The 16,704-nt window shown below is 59.5% G+C and overlaps 2 protein-coding genes across 3 annotated transcripts; one reads left to right on the top strand and one right to left on the bottom strand.

Moving 5' to 3' along the window:
- Window positions 1–596: 596 nt before the first annotated feature.
- PKP3 (plakophilin 3) lies at window positions 597–9,195 on the bottom strand. The gene is made up of 14 exons (XM_043451248.1): window positions 9,063–9,195; window positions 7,370–7,565; window positions 5,352–5,428; window positions 4,593–5,218; window positions 4,385–4,508; window positions 3,701–3,905; window positions 3,181–3,355; window positions 2,594–2,711; window positions 2,354–2,521; window positions 2,089–2,274; window positions 1,712–1,865; window positions 1,298–1,490; window positions 1,127–1,214; window positions 597–954 (listed from the first exon to the last, which is right to left on the bottom strand). Exons 1-14 carry the CDS (start codon window positions 9,141–9,143, stop codon window positions 919–921), a joined length of 2,427 nt encoding a protein of 808 aa, XP_043307183.1. The 5' UTR covers window positions 9,144–9,195; the 3' UTR covers window positions 597–918.
- A 105-nt stretch (window positions 9,196–9,300) lies between these two features.
- On the top strand, window positions 9,301–12,608 carry LOC122430588. Of its 2 annotated transcripts, XM_043451281.1 has the most exons (3): window positions 9,301–9,430; window positions 9,608–10,794; window positions 12,042–12,608. In XM_043451281.1, the coding sequence occupies exons 2-3, from the start codon at window positions 10,134–10,136 to the stop codon at window positions 12,218–12,220; spliced, it is 840 nt and encodes a 279-aa protein (XP_043307216.1). In that variant the 5' UTR covers window positions 9,301–9,430; window positions 9,608–10,133; the 3' UTR covers window positions 12,221–12,608. The 2 variants fall into 2 exon arrangements, with proteins under 2 accessions (XP_043307216.1, XP_043307215.1); XM_043451280.1 differs by lacking the exon at window positions 9,301–9,430 and having other exon boundaries at window positions 9,469–10,794.
- Window positions 12,609–16,704: the final 4,096 nt, after the last annotated feature.

Here is a 16,704-nt window from a genome sequence, read left to right as displayed (position 1 = left end):
AGTGCCTTCCTCAGGTCTCCCTGCTACAGGTGGTGACTGTTTGCAGTCCCACTATGAGCCGGACGGCCCCTGGGGGGCAGGCCCCTTACAGACTGCAGCTGCTGAGCTTTGCGGAAAAGTCTGTTGTAAAATATCCGTGGGAGCATCACGACCAAATGGCCTGACTTGGTGGGATGGGGAGGAGTCCCAGAGCTCCTGGACCCCAAGCCTCAGACAGTATGAGTAAAGCTGTCAGGGCACCCCCAGGGCGGGGCAGGGTAGAGAGATGTTGCGGTGCAGATGCCACCTGAGCACAACCTAGCAGGGTGGCACTAAAGTCAGCAGCGGGCACACTGCCCCCAAAGAGGTCATTCCTCTGCACATGTGTCTCATTCAGCTCGGGGCCACCTCTGCCGTCCACCTCAGCGCCTCCGCCCTCCGCCAGCTCTCCTGCTGTTGGGACGCTCCCTCCCCCCATCCTGTGCCCCATGACCAGAGAGGTCTGTGCATGGGCCCTGGGGGAAGTGTCCTCAGGGGCAAGCACAGCCATGCTTGGGGACACTGTTGCGTCCTTGGACCTGACCCCAGACCTGACCAGCCAAGGAAGCACGAAAGGCTGTGTTCACGGCCACCTTTATTCCCACTACTGGCCACAGTCAGCACTACTTCTGCCAGTGTGACCTGGCCACCACCCCACGCGTCAGAGCAGCCTCAAGCCCTGCCCCCCCATGCCCCGCAGAAGCCAATTCCCCAGCTGCAAACCCTCGTCCCCTCCCCCGTGGCCCAGGCCTTCACGTTGCATGTGGACAGGGCTCCAGCGAGAGGCCCCTGGGCCATCCTCAACCTTCTCCTCCAGGCCGGCTGGTGAGCAGCCCTGAGCTGAGCCCTTCCCTAGGAGGCTGGGTCACATCGCATTCTCCTTCTCCAGGAAGGCTTCACCTATGGCCCCAGGAAGTCCTCCTTCCGGTAGCCCTTCTGCAGTGGAGAGGGGACCCAGAGTCAGGGCTGTGCTGCCCCGCGTCCAGTGTGCTGGCAGCAGGCCCCCGGTCATCCAGGCCTCCTGTGCCACATGGCTTCCCTGTCCCTGCCGTCCCGCCTCCACGCCCCACACTTGCAGCCCTGCCTGCCCTGGGCCACAGGAACATACCGCTCGGAAGTCTCGGTGGAGCTTGTTGTACTGCCACAGGTTGGCCAAGAGGCTGGAGGCCGCCCGGGAGGACTTCTCACTGTCAGGGCTGGGGGGTGGGGGACAGGGGTCAGCAGGGTGACAGGCAGGGCCAGCCGGGGGGCAGGGTGGGTGCGGGGTTTGGGCCCTGACCTGTCCCGCTTTTTCTTGATGAAGACTAGCTTGCGGAGTCCGTCGAAGTAGAGCAGGTCCCGGGCAGCCACAGGACTGGCCACCACCAGGTTGTTGAGGACAGCTATGATGTTTATCAGCACGTCGGCTGGAGGAGACTTCTCACCCACGCTGCCGGGCAGCTTCTCGATCAGGTGACTCACCAGCTTGGTGGCTGCCAGGAGGTCAGGGAGGTGGGTTCTCCACCGCCCCCCTCCCCTGCCACCACCTTGGCACCTGCCGTCCCCTGCTGCCCCCAGGGAGCTGGCGTGCCTGCCTGTCCACTGACCCCAGCCTCCCAGAAGCTGGCCCCAGGGCGGCAGTAAAGGCAGAGTCCAGGCGTGTGCCCAGTCCGCAGCGGAGGCGGAACCCAGGCTGCAGGACGGCCGGACTCACACATCTCATCCTTGTTCCTGGCGTTGCGGGACAGGTTTCGGATGAGGCCCGTCAGTGAGCGCAGCTGGTGGTGGTCAGCAGTCCGAACTCGATCCAGCAGCGGGTTCAGTATGCGCTCCTGCTCCAGAGCCAGCCGGCTCAGCACCCCCGCCCACTGCCAGCAGAAGGGGGGCGGTGAGCGAGGTGCTTGGTGCCCTGTGCCGCCTGCGGGTCAGGCCCTGCCAGCCCAGACCTCCCGGCGCCTCCCTCAAGTCTGGCGCAGAACCCAGGTCCTCAGGAGCCGAGGCCTGAGCCATCTGGGGCGCTGACCTCACGCTCCTGCTGCCGCTCAGCGGCCCCCGCCTTCCCGTCCTGCCCGGACCGGCCTGCCGCCTCACCCTGCGGTCCCCCGCGGTGATGTTCTGCAGCGCCCCGGCCGCCGCCTCGGTCGTGTGCCGGTTGAGCTCGCAGCGCTGCAGCAGCCGGTTGTAGAGCCCCACGATCTGGGGGCTCCACAACCACTCCAGGCCCTTGGGGTCCTTAGACACCTCAGCAAAGGTGAGCGCGTCGGCCGTGAGCGGCAGCTGGGCAGGAGGGCACGGAGGGTCAGCTGAGGTCGTCCAGGACCCCTGCTTCTGCCCACCCACCCCAGTCTGGTCCCACCTCTCGGAGCCGCCGGCTCTGTGGCGTGAAGCAGCCCACCGCCTCGCCCGGGGGTACCCCCGTGTCCTGGCGGCCCCGGCCCTCCAGCCGCTGGAGGGCCGAGGGTGGCATCTCGTCGTACAGGCGGTAGGACAGGTTCCTCAGAACGCACACAGCGTTCTCCACGCTCTGCGGACAGAGGGGACCGCGGTCAGGGCAGGCTGGTGCCCCTGGGGCCCTGGGGCCCAGGCCGACCCTCACCTTGTCCTCACACTTGCCCACGTCCAGGGCGTGGTTGATATAGGTGACCAGGGCGTCCACCAGCCCGTGGCACTCACGCATCTTCTGGCGAGTGGCCTGGGAGGCAGAGCTGAGGTTCCTGCGGATGGAGGCAGATGAGAGGCCCGCACAGGGACCCCAGGCAGAGCCACCCCACGGGAATCCCCCAACAGAGCCCGTCCCACAGCAAGCTGAAACCAAGGCTGAGCCCTGGGCACCAGTTCCCTGCCCGACCCTCCCTGGGCCCACCCCCAGCACCTCCTGCTCCTGGTCTCTGTGGGACAGTAGCTCCCACGCTTTTGCACGCCTACCCTCATCCACTCCTCAAGTTGTCCGGGGTGGGGGCGGGTGAGAAATGTCAGATCAAGTCCCCGATTTAAAGAAATCTGAGCCTGCAGCCCCCAGTCTGTTGACATCTGGCTGGGGGGGAACACCTGGTGGCCACTCCGCTGTGGGTCAGCACCTCTGCCTTGCTGGGTCTGTCCGCTTCCCCCGGTGCCCCCGCCCCCCCAGCCCAGAGGCTCCACCTTGACCCTGGGACCTCAGGTCCCCACGGCCACCCAGTGCACCTGAGGAAGCCGGTGGCGTTGTAGAATATCTCGGCTTCAGAGGCGTTCTGCTGGATGAGGGGCGGCCCGCCCGCCCCGGACAGGGGGCTCAGCACCAGATCTGTGAGCTGCTCCAGCGTGTCCCGGGCCAGGCGGTCCTTCAGGTGGTCACTGGAGGACAGGTTCCACAGGATCCCTGTGGCGGATAGGCCGCGGTTGTGGTCAGGGACCACCTCTGGGGACCTCAGAGGCCTCCGGCCCCTCTGTCTTTCTCAGGTGGTAGGGAGGAGGCTCCTGAGCTCTCCCTGCAGCGCACTGCCAGCCTCACCCACCAGCCCTCGTGGGGACAGCCTGGGTGTGACCCAGAGGGTCACAGGGCTGCAGCAGGGCAGAGAGGACGACCCTTGGGGATGTGGGCCCTGGGGCGGAGGCTGGCTCCAAAGAGACATGCCCAGGTGGGGGCCGAGGGAAGAGGGGCGGGAGGTGCGGGAGTCGGGTGGGAGAGGGGCGGGGTAGCAGGCGGGGTAGTGGCCTGGTCCACCTGTGACGTTCTTGCGGAGCTCGTCGTCCTGCTCCCGCAGCGCCCGCAGCAGCTCGAAGATGCCGTTCTCCTCCACCAGGGCCAGCTTGTTGTCCGCGTTGTCGTAGACGAGGTTGCGCATGGCGCCTGTGGCGTGGCGCTGCACTTCCTGGTTGGCGTGGTTGAAGAGCTTCACCAGCCTGGGCACAGCCTGCAGGCTGCGGGCCTGTGGGCACAGGCATGCGGGTGTTACCAAGCGTGCACATGATGGATGGGTGTGTGCAAATGTATGCAGATGTGCGCAAGTGTCCAGATGTAGGCAGGTGTATATGTTAATAGATGTGTATGTACCTATGCAAATGTGCACAGAGGTGTGCAGGCGTGTGCAGAGGTGGCAGGTATAGGTAGGTGTATATGCTGATAGATTTGTGCATACATATGCAGGTGTGCACAGAGGTGTGCAGTGTAGGCAGGTGTGAACACTGATAAATTTGTGTATACGTATTCAGGTGTGCACAGAGGTGTATGGGTGTGAGCACATGTATTCGGACATGTGTAAGTCCATCGCTCCCACCCTTCCTCTGCTGGAGACGCTCTGGGTGGGCCCCGGTCTGCCCAGTCAGCTTGGGGGTCAGCGAGGGTGGTCAGGGACCAGAGGACAGTGACTGAAGGGGGTCCATGGGTGTGGTCGGCAGGGACAGTCACCTGCTTCTTGGCAGCTGCGTCGCTGTAGCACTTGTGCTGAATGTAGGCGGCTCCCAGCACCTGCAGGTTGGGATCTGAGGCCATGAGGTACTTGACTGCTGAGGGCAGGTCGATGTCATCAAATCTGCAGAGACAAGAGACGGGTTAGGCTGACCCAAGGATGGCCTGGGGTGGTGGCAGAAGCTCCCCGCAACCTGTCCAAGCTCACCCGCTGCTGAGCCTCTGCAGAGTGCGGTGGCTGCCGTAGCTGTCCAGCCCGCGCATGTCTGGCAGGTGGCCCGAGTCGCCAAGGCTGAGGCTGCGCACAGAGGGAGCCCGGGCCACGGGCTCCAGGACGCCCCCGGGCCCGCCCCCAGCCACGCCACGGCTGCGGTGGCTGCTCTGGAACCGCTGCAGGGTCCGCATGGCGGGGGCACGGATGGTCCGGCTGGGTGGTCCCTCGGTAGCCTCCGGCCAGTCCAGGCCCCCAGCCCGGCTAGAGCTAGAGCTGGCCCGGCGCTCGTAGGCAAAGGCCCTGTAGGAGGACGTGGCCGCCGGCTCCAGCTGCTCGGACACCACGCTGTATCTGTCATCTGGGCCCCCGGTCCCCAGCCTCAGCGAGCGCAGGGACAAGGTGTCGTAATCTGCCCGGCTGCCCGCCCCTCCACGCTCGTGGAAGGACACAGGCCGGGCGGGCACCGGTGCGGCAGGCAGGGCACCCCGGTACCCTGCAGCCCCAAAGGCACCACCCCCGTTGTGGACGGAGCTCAGCCTCCGACTGGAGCTCAGGTCCATGGCTGAGCGGGAAGACCAGGAGGCAGGGCTGTAGGTGGGCTTGGCGATGGGCCGGAAGGTCTGTGGGGCGGGGAGGGGAGGGGAGGGCAGTGAGGGGGTGCGGGGGCTCAGTGGGCCCCTCTTCCGGACTGCGGAGCCCAGCCCCCCTCGGAACCTCCCTCTCAGGGCTCCAGGCTAGAAGGGCGTCACTCACCGAGGTTTCCCCGCTCAGGCCCTGGGAGCGAGAGCTGAAGCCGGCCTGCAAGGTGTGGCACTGAGCCCGGGACGCACCTGCAGATGGGGCAGGGGCAGCACAGCCCGCTGGGCCGACGGCAGGCGCTGGCCTCCTGCTTCCCCTCCGCCCTGAGGCTGGCGGGGCAGCCGGGTGCCTCGTCACCCCTCCAACAGCCCCCCGCCCCCCGCCAGGGGGGACAGACGCGCTCACCCTGCTGACCTCCTGGAGGCCTGGGGCCTGGGGCGGCCCCCTCGTCAGCTCCCTGGTACCTGTCAGGGCACGGTGCCCGGCCCCACGCCCAGGTAGCCTCACTGACCCCTGTGGGCCTGGCCTGCGCTGTTGGCTGCACGACGGTGATGCTACAACACTTGGGGACACGCTGTGTCCCGGGGCCGGTCCCCTCACCCACCAGGCAGGGCCATCCCCACCCCCAGGCACACAGGCGCCAGCCAGACTGCATGGTGAGTGGACAGGGCGGGTGGGCGGAACACGGTGGGTGGGTGGAACACGGTGGGTGGGTGAACAGACTGGCGCGTGAGCGGGTATTTAGGCCAGGAGAATGGAGGGATGCTGAAGGGACAACTAAACGGACATGCGGATGAACAGGCATGCAGCAAGAGCTAAGAACACCCTGAGAGGAGCAGGGCAAAGGTCACACCAGGCAGCCCCGTGGGGGCCTGGCTGGGGTGGCTTCACTTGCCGGGCAGGGTCTTTGGATGGGGAGGGGATTCCTGAGTCCCACCTGCCCAAGGCCAGGGTAGAGAGACTGGGCAGAAGGGACTCAGGGCAGGGGTGAAGAGGAGGGGGCCCCCTCTCAGCCTCTGCCTCAGCTAGGTCTGGGGGGACTCCCCGAACTGGCAGACCCGCCCTGGTTAATGAGGCTTCTGGGCAGGGGCTATTAACCCTTTGATGCCAGGGAGGCTCAGCCTGGGGGGACACACCCCCAGCCCGGGGACCTTACCCCCACCCCAAAATTATAATTCTCTTCCCCCTAATTGCCAGGGTAGCTGGGGTGGTAATTAACCCCTTCCTGCTCCCTCCTCTACCCCATGACCCTTGAGCATCCAGCTGGGCCACCAGCAAGGCTGACAGGCCCAGGGCGGGGAGGAACCCAGCGGCCCCAACGCTGGTTGACCCGCTTCTCCCGACCAGCACTGGCAGCCAGTACCGGGAAGGGCCCTCTGAGCATCTGTGACCGGGGCTTGACCCTGACATCCCACAGGCTCTTCTTCCCACCTGACTTTGGTGCCTGCTGCTGCGGCCTGGCAAGGAGGGGATGACATTTCCAGAAGTGCCCTGAGCTCGCTGCAACACTCATGCACATGCATGCCTGGTGGAGCCAGGTCTCTGCACGCAGGGGGCTGCCTGGCCCCAAGGGCGTTCCCTGCGGGCTGTTCTCAGCAGGAGTATCTAGGTCACTCTGGCAGGCCCGCCCCCTGCCGCGCAATCCCACAGGAAGACCCTGGCCCTGACAAGTGGGCTTTCCTCCAGGAGCCCCGGACCTCGCCCCTCACCATCCTGTCTGCTCGTTCCCAGCGGGCCGAGGGGTGGACGCCAGAGTCTGGGCGTCTGTGTCTCCGGGGGACTGACGTGTATGTCCGCGTGTCTCTGAGACTGCGTGTGAGCCCGTGGGATGTGGGACGTGTGCGTGTCCTGGCTTTGCCAACCAAGATGGGCCCGGCCGGCCGGACAGCCATGTGCCCATGGCTTCTCCCATGTCTGGCTGGGGCAGGGGGCTCAGGGCACAGGGGGCAGGTGGGGCCCACCCTGGCTCACGGTGAGGACCCTGGGGTCCCTGCTGGGAGGTAGAGGCCCCACCCATGGCGTCTCCCACGCCTGGCGGGGCGGGGCAGGGCGGTGACTCAAGGCGGCCCAGGTGAGTCAGGGAGCTGAACCCAGAGTCGCCCCACTGCGGCCTCCGGCCCTGGCACCACCACGCCCTTGGGGCCACCCCCACCTGCCGCCCTCCGGTGCCCACCCAGCCGGTGTCCACCTACCTCTGGCTGCCTCGGCTGCCCCATCGGGCTCGGCCAGCCCATTGTGCCGTGGCTGCTGGCCCAGCTGCAGCAGGCGCGCGCGGACCTGCTCCTGGACGCGGGCCGCCCTCAGTCGCTCCGCCTCCGGCCCCTCGGTGCCCCGGCGGTCCAGCTGCAGATCCGAGGGCAGCGCCAGGGAGCACACGCCCGCCTCGGGCTGCAGGGCGGAGAGCAGGAAGTTACCGTCCTGCATGGCGGCGGGCACGGGGCGGTAGGCCTGGCCTGGGCCCCGTCGCCACCTCAAGCCCGAGCTGTCTCCGGCGTCTCTTCCCGCGCGGCCCTGTCCCTGAAGTCCCCTCCCCGCTGGCCTCGCCCAGGGCTGGCTCAGAGACCGACACCGCCCAGCCCTGAGCTCAGCGAGGGGCGGGGACACCTGGGCCAGGTGGGAGGGCGGGGCCGCTCAAGGTGGAATTTGGGCGGAAGAACAGGCCCTGCGCATTCCCCTTCCTTCCGCCCATCCCGGGACGGGGCAGAAGGGGTCTGGGCCTTTGTTCTCCGCCTGTAAAGGCCACAGCTGGTCCTTGGGGCCTACTGTCCCGAGCACTGGGAAAGGGCCCAGGGCGGCCACCTTGGGGAGTCAGGGCCAGGGCCCTCCCTGCCCTGGGAACGGGATGCTCTGGGAAACTCCGAGCACCAGGCGGCCAACCTGAGGTTGGTGCGAGGCCTAGCAGGGGTCGGGTGCCAAGGGACTGAGTTGAGGATTGCAGGCGTGGGGTGGAGCTTCAGGGTGAAGAGGGCTCTGTGGGGTCTGGATCCGGATGCTTGGTGCCCAAGAGACCCCAGAAGCAGGAGGCTAGATGGGCCCACCCCAGGCTCATGATTCTCCAGACATCCATCCCGTAGACCCCGGAAATCACCCCCGGCCCCGTCCTCTGCAGAGGCCTCCCAAGGGCTGGCTGGGCCCTCTCTGGTCCCCTCCCAGGCTCCTGCCCCCCAGGCTGTGGGGGTGGGAGGCCGTTCCTAACACATGAGTCAGGGCTCAGCTCAGTGGGGGCAGGTGGGGCTGCCCTGGGGGGTCGACTCAGAGGGGCCCTCCTGCCCCGGCTGGGGATGCAGGGAGGAACCGGCAGTCCAGGCCAGCAGGGCCCGGGAGGGTTGGAGCTGCAGGGACAGGGGCGGCCCAGGAGTCAGAGCAGGAGCGAGATCCCAGCAGACTGGGGCTTGCCCCAAAGTCTCCCTGGAGCACCCCCACCAGCCAGACTCGCCTGCTCCATGGCCTCCTGGGGAGGCTTGGCTGGGATCCGGGACAGGCCCCTGGTGGGCTGAGTGGGGCGAGGGCCGAGCCCAGGAGGGCTGGGGAGCGGGGGCCCAGCGGCCTCATGTTCTTCCTGGGCTCCCCTCGCAGAGTCACCATGGGCCCACCCTCACCGGCCTTCCTTCCCGTGAGAGACCCATACCCTGGGCCCTGGATCCCTGCAGGAAGGGGACATGGTCCCAGGTGGGAATGGTGGCTGGGGGCAGTGTCCTGGGGGTGAGGTAGGGTCGGGTCAGAAGGCAGCCCTAGGGGTGAGGTCAGTGCTGGGGAGGAGACTGGGGAGGGAGTCAGAGGTCAGTGTGGGGGGTGAGAGGGGTCAAGGAGGGTCCCTGGAAAGGTCCAGGTGATGCCTGGGGTGGAGCCGCTGGGCAAGGGGGATGCACAGGGTGGGCGACCTACCCTGCCGGCGGTCCGGAGACTGCTGGCCCCGGGGCTCACCCCAGAGACGGCTGCTTCGGGCTGAGGAGTCCTGGGCTGCATCCCGGGCCCAGCACTGCTGCTGGGGCCTCGCTGTGGGCCAGGACTGCGGGGGCACCAGGAGGGCGGGGTGGGAACGTCTGCACGCCCAGCCAGCTCATCAGACCGGTTGCTTCCCTGGGAGTCGCGTTTTGTGTGGAAAAATCCCGGGAGACAAGTTCGTGCGGTGCTGAGTGTGCCTGGAGGAAGTCGCCTGGCACGGGCCTGGGGCCCGCCCTGCACTCGTCCACCTGCGGCCCAGCCCACCTGGCCGCACACCTGGGGAAGCCGGCCTCTGGGGCAGATTGCAGGTGGGGGTCAGGCAGACACCCCCAGGGCCCAGTCTTCTAAGCCTGCAGGGTCCCCAGGGCCAGTTCTGTAGACTCGCCCCTCCTCTTCGCAGGGAGGGCTGCAGGTGGCCCCAGGCTGTGCTGAGCGCCCTCCCACCACCCACCTTGGATCTCTGCCCTTTGTGACTCCCTGTCCAGGGGAAGCCTGGGGACCCAAGGGAGCGTCCTCTAACCGCTGCAGGGCCTGAGGGGCCGGCTGTGCCTTGAACCTGTCCCCACCTCAAGCTCAGAGCCCAGTCCCACCCCTGGAACCAGCCTTCTGCTCCTGAGAGTCCCCCTCTCCCTGGCGTGAGTGCATGGGGGAGACAGCATAAGGACATCGGTGCCGACTTCATGGGGGGCTTCCTGGAGGAGGGCATCCCTAGAGGGCAGGATGGCGGGGGAAGATTAGAAAACCTGGAAATAATGTGTTGGTGCTCTATCAAGTCTGAGATCCCAGGACCTGAAGGCCTGGAAGGGTGAGGGGTGCTCTTACTCGGGAGGTGGGTAGTGGGGGAGCCTGGACTCTGCCCTGGGAGGTGTGAAGGAAGGGCTGTGAGGGCCCAAGGGGCAGGCAAGCATTTACAGGTAAGGACTGCCTGGGCTGAGAGGTCGGGTTGGGGCATCTACTGGTGGAGGGGACCCCAGGGAGTTGTTACGAAAGTCTCTGGGGGAGGGGTTGGGGATGAGCAGGGGGCGGGGCCAGAGTAGGGGCGGGGTGGAAGGAGGACCCTTTGCTGGCTTTGGTGACCTGAGCTATGCTCACTGCGAAGGGGTAAGGGGCTGCCGGGTGTGGGCAGGCAGAGTTGGAGTAGGTACAGAGGGCCCGGCACCCCACTCGGTCGAGAGCCTGGAGGAGGGCGGAAATGGGGAGAAATGGTGCCGACGCAGGCAGCAAAATCATATTAACAAGACTCAGGAGCGCGCTGGAGCGCGAAGTTTAGATCGCGCGGGCGGTACAGCCTGCCGGCGCGGGGATGGGACCTGGCGAGGCGCTCACCGGCGCGGGCGCAGCGCAAGGCGGGGGCGGTGGGCGGGCGCGGGGAAACGCCCGTCTTGCTGCTCGCGCTCCGGCCAGCGCGTCCTGGCGCTTCCTGTCGGGGATCTAGCGCCCAGGCTCGAGAACCTTCCAGCGTCTGACGGCTGGGTTCCCGCCAAGTCCAGCTTCGGGCCCGCCTCCTCCACGACGCCTACCTGGACTCATACCCGGCGCAGCGCTTGTCCCTCTGGGGCGGGCACGCTCCGCGCCCCCTGGCGGGAAGGTCGTCGAGGGCTGCGGGACCCACCCCCACCCCACCGCCTCTTCTCAGCCTCCGGTCTGCCGGCTGGTTCTGAGCCCTTCCCAGGTGTGTGACAGAGCGGGCCACACGCAGTGACGCTGGTCTGGACGGCGGGGCGGCCGAGCTCCTCTGGGCCAGAGAGGGGAGCCTTGCAGGGCCCCAAAGAAGACCCAGAAGGGAACCGGGGGCCGGAGCTCATGGGTGGGGGACGAGTGCGGGGCATCCTTTGGGTGCTCTAGCGGGGGAGGACGGGAGGCGGTAGCTGGTGCCCGGTGGCCTGGACCCGAAGGAGGCCCCCGGTGGCAGGGAGGGTGGAGGGAAGTCTGTCAACTCCGGTGCTTCTTCTGGCAGAAGGCCCGCGCCGGGTCCCACGGAGACGCCGGGCACCGCCCACAGGTGCCAGTTTCCCGAGAGTGGTCGGCGCTTTGCTCACAGTCTGCCCTTTGTCCTCACAGGAGCCCCAGCAGGCCGAGCTGTGACCACTCCATTTTACGGCCCCGGAAACAGGCTCCACAGGCTAAATAGGTTTCCAAGAGTTACAGAGCTAGTCAGGGTGTGTGGAAAGGTCGCTGAGCAACAGCAGGCTGGGCTGGCCAGCGGGTGGGGTCTCAGTAGAACCCCCATAGTCCCCTCGCTAGGGCTGGGCCACCTTCTCCATGGGGATTGAGCCAGGGTTTGTTTGCCTTCTCTTGGTGTTCAGCTTCAGCCTTGTCCTGAAAGGGGTTCCTGCCCCCTGGGCCACCCTGGCAGCTCTTCGCTCTCGCCTTCTGGATGGGAGCCGGGGCGCCCAGGCCTGCTGTTGCCTTTCTGCTTGAACATCAGGGCTGGGTTACCTGTCAGCCTCCAACTCCCTCTCCTGCAGGACCTGCACGCTGGGGGTCAGTCAGAGCTGGGCCAGCCCAGGGGAGGAGGCTGCGCTCCTGCCTGCTGCCCACAGGGGTCTGCACCTCCAAGGCCTATGACTTCCTGTGCACACGTGTGGCCAATATTTTGTTTTAAACTTTCGACAGTGGGCTGTGTTTCTTTCCTTCAGGAATGTTTTCTTCCGCTGTGTCACTGGGGTGTCTTTTCTCTTTCATTTCCATTGTCTCCTCCTGGTCTCTTCCAGCTGTCCTTTCCCGTTTCCTTTTCTGTGCATCCCTCAAAGTGTCTTCTGTTCCTGACTGGGTTTTAACAGTAGCTGTTCCTATTCTTTGAAACTCCTAAAGTGGCTTTTGTCACTGTAACTATTTTATTTTTCTCATTTATTTTTTTCCCCATGTGTTGTCAGATAGTTTTAATTTTCTTTGTTTTTGTCATTCATTTTTTTAAAGGAGACTTTCTTTTTTGGAGCAAGTTTTATGTTCACAGCAAGACTGACAGGAAGGCACAGAGAATTCCCACATACCCGTGCCCCGGCCAGGCACAGCTCCCCCCAGTTATTGCATCAGCTGGCACACTTGTTGCAATAGATGAACCTGCACTGAGAAGTCATCATCACCTGGAGCCCTAGCTTACATCAGGGTTCATCTCGATGTTTTACACACTAGGCGTTTGGACAAGCTCATGGTGCCGTGCGCCCGTCATTCCAGTCCCACGCAGAGTATGGCCACCCTGAGCATCCTCTGTGCCGCCTGTTCATCGCTCCCTGCCCCTCCCCCAGCCTCTGGCAACCACCGATCTTTATATTTTCTTTGTAGTTTTACCTTTTCCAGAATGTCACAGGTTGGAAGGTCACAGTATGTGGCCTTTTCTCATTTGCTTCTCTCAGTTATACGCGTTTAAGTTTCCTTCGTGTCTCATTGTGGCCTGACAGCTCATTTCTTTTTAGATGACTAATATTCCATTGTCCAATGTACCATAGTTTCTTCATCTATTCACCTATTAAAGGACATCTTGGTTGTTTCCCGGTTTGGGCAATTATGAATAAAGCTGCTGTAAACATCATTTGCAGGCTTTTGTGTGGACATGTTTTCAGCTCCTTTGGGTAAATACCAAGGGGCGTGATGGCTGATCGCATGGTGAGAGTGTGCAGTTTTGTAAGAAGCCACCCAGCTGTCTCCCCAGCGGCTGCACTGTTTGCACCCCACCCGTGCTGGACGTGAGCTCCTGCCGCACTTGGCGTCCTTGCTGCACTTGGGTCTGGATTTTGGCCATTCCGATAGGTGCATAGTGATATCTCATTGTTTTATAATGTGCATTTCTCTAATGACATAGGATGTGGAGTTTCTTTTCCTGTGCTCAGATGCCATTTGTAGATCTTCTCTGCTGAGGGGTCTGTTAAGGTTGTCTGCTCATGTTTCAGTTGGGTCTCTCATTTTCTTGTTGGGTTTTAAGAGTTCTTTCTATATTTTTGAATAACAATCCTTTGTCAGATACATTTTTTCAAATATCTTTTTCCTAGTCTGTGATTTATCTTCTCATTCTTTTGACGTCTTTTGCAGAATGGAAGTTTTTCATTCTAATGAAGTTCTGTGTGTCAATTGAAACTGAAAAGTGAGAGTCACTCAGTCATGTCTGACTCTTTGCGAGCCCATGGACTGTAGCCTACCAGGCTCCTCTGTCCATGAATTCTCCAGGCCAGAATAGTGGAGTAGGTAGCCGTTCCCTTCTCCAGGGGAATCTTCCCAACCCAGGGATCAAACCCAGATCTCCTGCATTGCAGGCAGATTCTTTACCATCTGAGCCATCAGGGAAGCGCTTCTTTGTTTTATTTTTGGCTGGCCTGGGTCTTCACTGCACAGGCTTTTCTGTAGCTGCCGGGTGCAGGCTTCTTATTGGGTGCCTTCTCTTGCTGTGGAGCATGGCCTCTAGGGTGTGCCAGCTTCAGTAGTTGTGCCTCCTAGGCCCCAGAGCACAGGCTGAATAATTGTGGCACACGGGCTTAGTTGCTATGTGGCATGTGGGATCTTCCCAGATCAGGGATCAAACTCCAGGTGGATTCTTTGCCACTGAGCCACCAGGGAAGTCCTCAGTTATTTCTTTTATGGGTCAGCCTTTTGTGTTGTATCTACAACACCATCACCACACCCAAGGTCATCTAGGTTTTCTCCTGCACTATCTTCCAGAAATTTCATAGTTTTGTGTTTTACATTTAGGTCTGTGAGTCATCTGGTGTTAATTTTCATTGTCCAGTTGTCCCAGCACCATTTGTTGAAAAGACCACCTTTGCTCCATTGTATTGCCTTTGCTTCTTTGTCAAAGATCAGTTGACTGCATTTGCATGCGTGCTAAGTTGCTTCTGTCTTGTCCAATTCTTTGTGACAAGAATACTGGAGTGGGTGACCATGCCCTCCTCTGGGGGAATCTTCCTACCCAGGGATCAGACCCGCGTCTCTTATGTTTCCTGCATTGGCACTCGGGTTCTTTACCACTGGTATCACCTGGGAAGCCCTGACTGCTTTTATGTGGGTCTGTTTCCGAGTGCTCTCTTCTGTCCCGCTGACCTGTCTCATCTTTTGCCAGTGCTACACTGTCTTGATTGCTGTGCTTTACAGGAGGGCTTGAAGTTGGACACTGTCAGCCCTCCCAGTTTACTCTTCTCCTTGGATATGATGCTGGTTGTTCTGTGTCTTTTACCTCTCCAGGAAAGAATCAGTTAGTTGATTGGTGGGATGTTTTTTTTTTAAATAATTGGAGGAGAAACTGTGTTTATCTGACTCTGGTAACAGAGCAGCTTTATTTATTTGGCTGTGCTGAGTCTTCATTCCATCATGCTGGACCTTTCGTTGCAGCGCAGGGACCCTGGTTATGGTGCGTGGGTTGGCTTAGTTGCCCCCCAACTTGTGAGTTCTTAGTTCCCTGACCGGGGATTGAACCCACATCCCCGGCATTAAGAGGTGGGTTTGTAACCACTGGACCAGCAGGGAAGTCCCGGTTGGTGGGGTTTTGATTAGAATTGTATTGAATCTACAGAGATCAAGTTGGGAAAAACATTGTAACAGTATTGAGTCTTCTGATCCATGAACATAGACTCTCTCTCCATTGATTTAGGTCTTTTGATTTCTTTCATCACAGTTTTGCAGTTTTTATTTTTCTTCTTCATATAGATCTTATATATGTTTTGTTAGATTTTTACCTGGGTATTTATTCATTTTGGGGGGTGCTAATATAAATGCTATTTATTGTGTTTTAAATTTCAAATAGTTCATTGCTAGTATATAGGAAAGCAACTGACTTTTGTATATTAACCTTGTATCCTGCAGCCTTGCTATAATTGATTATTAGTTCCAGGAGTGTCTTTCTTTTTCTTCTAGGCTAATTCTTTTGGGTTTTGTACATATATAAGTATGTCATCTGCAAACTAAAACAATTGTATTTCTTCTTCCTAAATCTGTAAACCTTTTATTTCCTTTACTTGTCTTACTGCATTAACTAGTTCTTCCAGTATAATATTGAAAAGAAGTGATGAGAAGGATTTAACATTTCCTCAAATGTGAACACTGACATACATCTTCCCCTCCCCCATCTGTGTCCTTGGCAGACTCACCACAACCTCAGGGCTTTGCTGGGATGTCACCGTCTCAGACTTTTCCTGACCACTATTTACAATGGCAGCCTCACTGAGACTCACTATTCTTTTTCCTGGCTTTATTTTTCTCTACAGCAGCTGCCACCAGCTGATATACTAGACATCTCTTTGTTGTGTCTATTGTCTGCTCCCCCTCCCTTCACTAGAATGTAAAGTCTACAAGGGCAGGGATTCCTGTCTGTTTCATTCACCAGGTTTCCGTCAGTACCTGGCGCATAGCGGGTACTCAGTAGTTGTTAAAATGGGTTAATAAATCATGGTATATATGTGTTCTATATTAGATGAAGTGTCTTTTTTTTTTTTTTCCTGCTTCCAGAGGTAATTATTTTTCTGATGTACATGCTTCCTCTGGCTGTTACATCCCCTCTCCCCCTTTTGGCAAAGTGATTGAGGAGGCCTTACAAATAGTTGAGAAAAGAAGAGAAATGAAAGGCAAAGGAGAAAAGGAAAGATATACCCATCTGAATGCAGAGTTCCAAAAAATAGCAAGAAGAGGTAAGAAAGCCTTCCTCAGTGAACAATAGAAAGAAATAAAGGAAAACAATAGAATGGGAAAGACTAGAAATCTCTTAAAGAAAATTAGAGATACCAAGGGAACATTTCATATAAAGATGGGCAAAAAAAAAAAAAAAAAAAGATGGGCACAATAAAGGACAGAAACACTCTAACAGAAGCAGAAGATATTAATAAGAGGTGGCAAGAATCCACAGAAGAACTATACAAAAAACATCTTCACTACCCAAATAATCATGATGGTGTGATCACTCACCTAGAGCCAGACATCCTGGAGTGTGAAGTCAAGTGGGCCTTAGGAAGCATCACTATGAACAAAGCTAGTGGAGATGATGGAATTCCAGCCGAGCTATTTCAGATCCTAAAAGATGATGCTGTTGCACTCAATATGCCAGCAGATTTGGAAAACTCAGCAGTGGCTACAGGACTGGAAAAGGTCAGTTTTCATTCCAATCCCCCAAAAGGGCAAAGAATGCCAAAGAATGTTCAAACTACCACACAATTGCACTCATTTCATATGCTAGCAAAGTAATGCTCAAAATCCTTCAAGCTAGGCTTCAACAGTGTATGAACTGAGAACTTCCAGATGTACAAGCTGGATTTAGAAAAAGCAGAGGAACCAAAGATCAAATTGCCAACATCCGCTGGATAATAGAAAAAGCAAGAGTTCCAGAAAAAACATTTACTTCTGCTTCATTGACTATGCTAAAGCCTTTGTGTGGATCACAACAAACTGTGGAAAATTCTTAAAGAGATGGGAATACCAAACCACCTTAGCTGCCTCTTACAAAACCTGTATGCAGGTCAAGAAGCAACAGTTAGAAATGAACATGCAACAACAGACTGATTGATAATTGGGAAAGGAGTACATCAAGGCTGTATATAGTCACCCTGCTTATTTAACTTATATACAGAGTGCATCAGGCGAAATGCTGGGCTGGATGAAGCACAAG

Source organism: Cervus canadensis, chromosome 29 (genome assembly GCF_019320065.1).
Source record: "Cervus canadensis isolate Bull #8, Minnesota chromosome 29, ASM1932006v1, whole genome shotgun sequence".
Classification (NCBI taxonomy): Eukaryota; Metazoa; Chordata; class Mammalia; order Artiodactyla; family Cervidae; genus Cervus; species Cervus canadensis.
The sequence above is the reverse complement of the archived record's forward strand: the minus strand, read 5'-3'. Positions and strand labels throughout refer to the sequence as shown.

What these genes read in the sequence shown, in the direction of transcription:
- PKP3 (XM_043451248.1), bottom strand. Translation starts at nt 9,143, where the DNA reads ATGCAGCCCAGGACTCCTCAGCCCGAAGCAGCCGTCTCTGGGGTGAGC. An exon ending in GCCTGAGCGGGGAAACCTCG is followed by an intron (nt 5,219 to 5,351) that starts GTGAGTGACGCC and finishes CCCGCCCCACAG; the next exon opens with ACCTTCCGGCCCATCGCCAA. An exon ending in TGGGCAAGTGTGAGGACAAG is followed by an intron (nt 2,522 to 2,593) that starts GTGAGGGTCGGC and finishes CTCTGTCCGCAG; the next exon opens with AGCGTGGAGAACGCTGTGTG.
- LOC122430588 (XM_043451281.1), top strand. Translation starts at nt 10,134, where the DNA reads ATGAGCAGGGGGCGGGGCCAGAGTAGGGGCGGGGTGGAAGGAGGACCC. An exon ending in TGGTTCTGAGCCCTTCCCAG is followed by an intron (nt 10,795 to 12,041) that starts GTGTGTGACAGA and finishes ATTTTTTTAAAG; the next exon opens with GAGACTTTCTTTTTTGGAGC.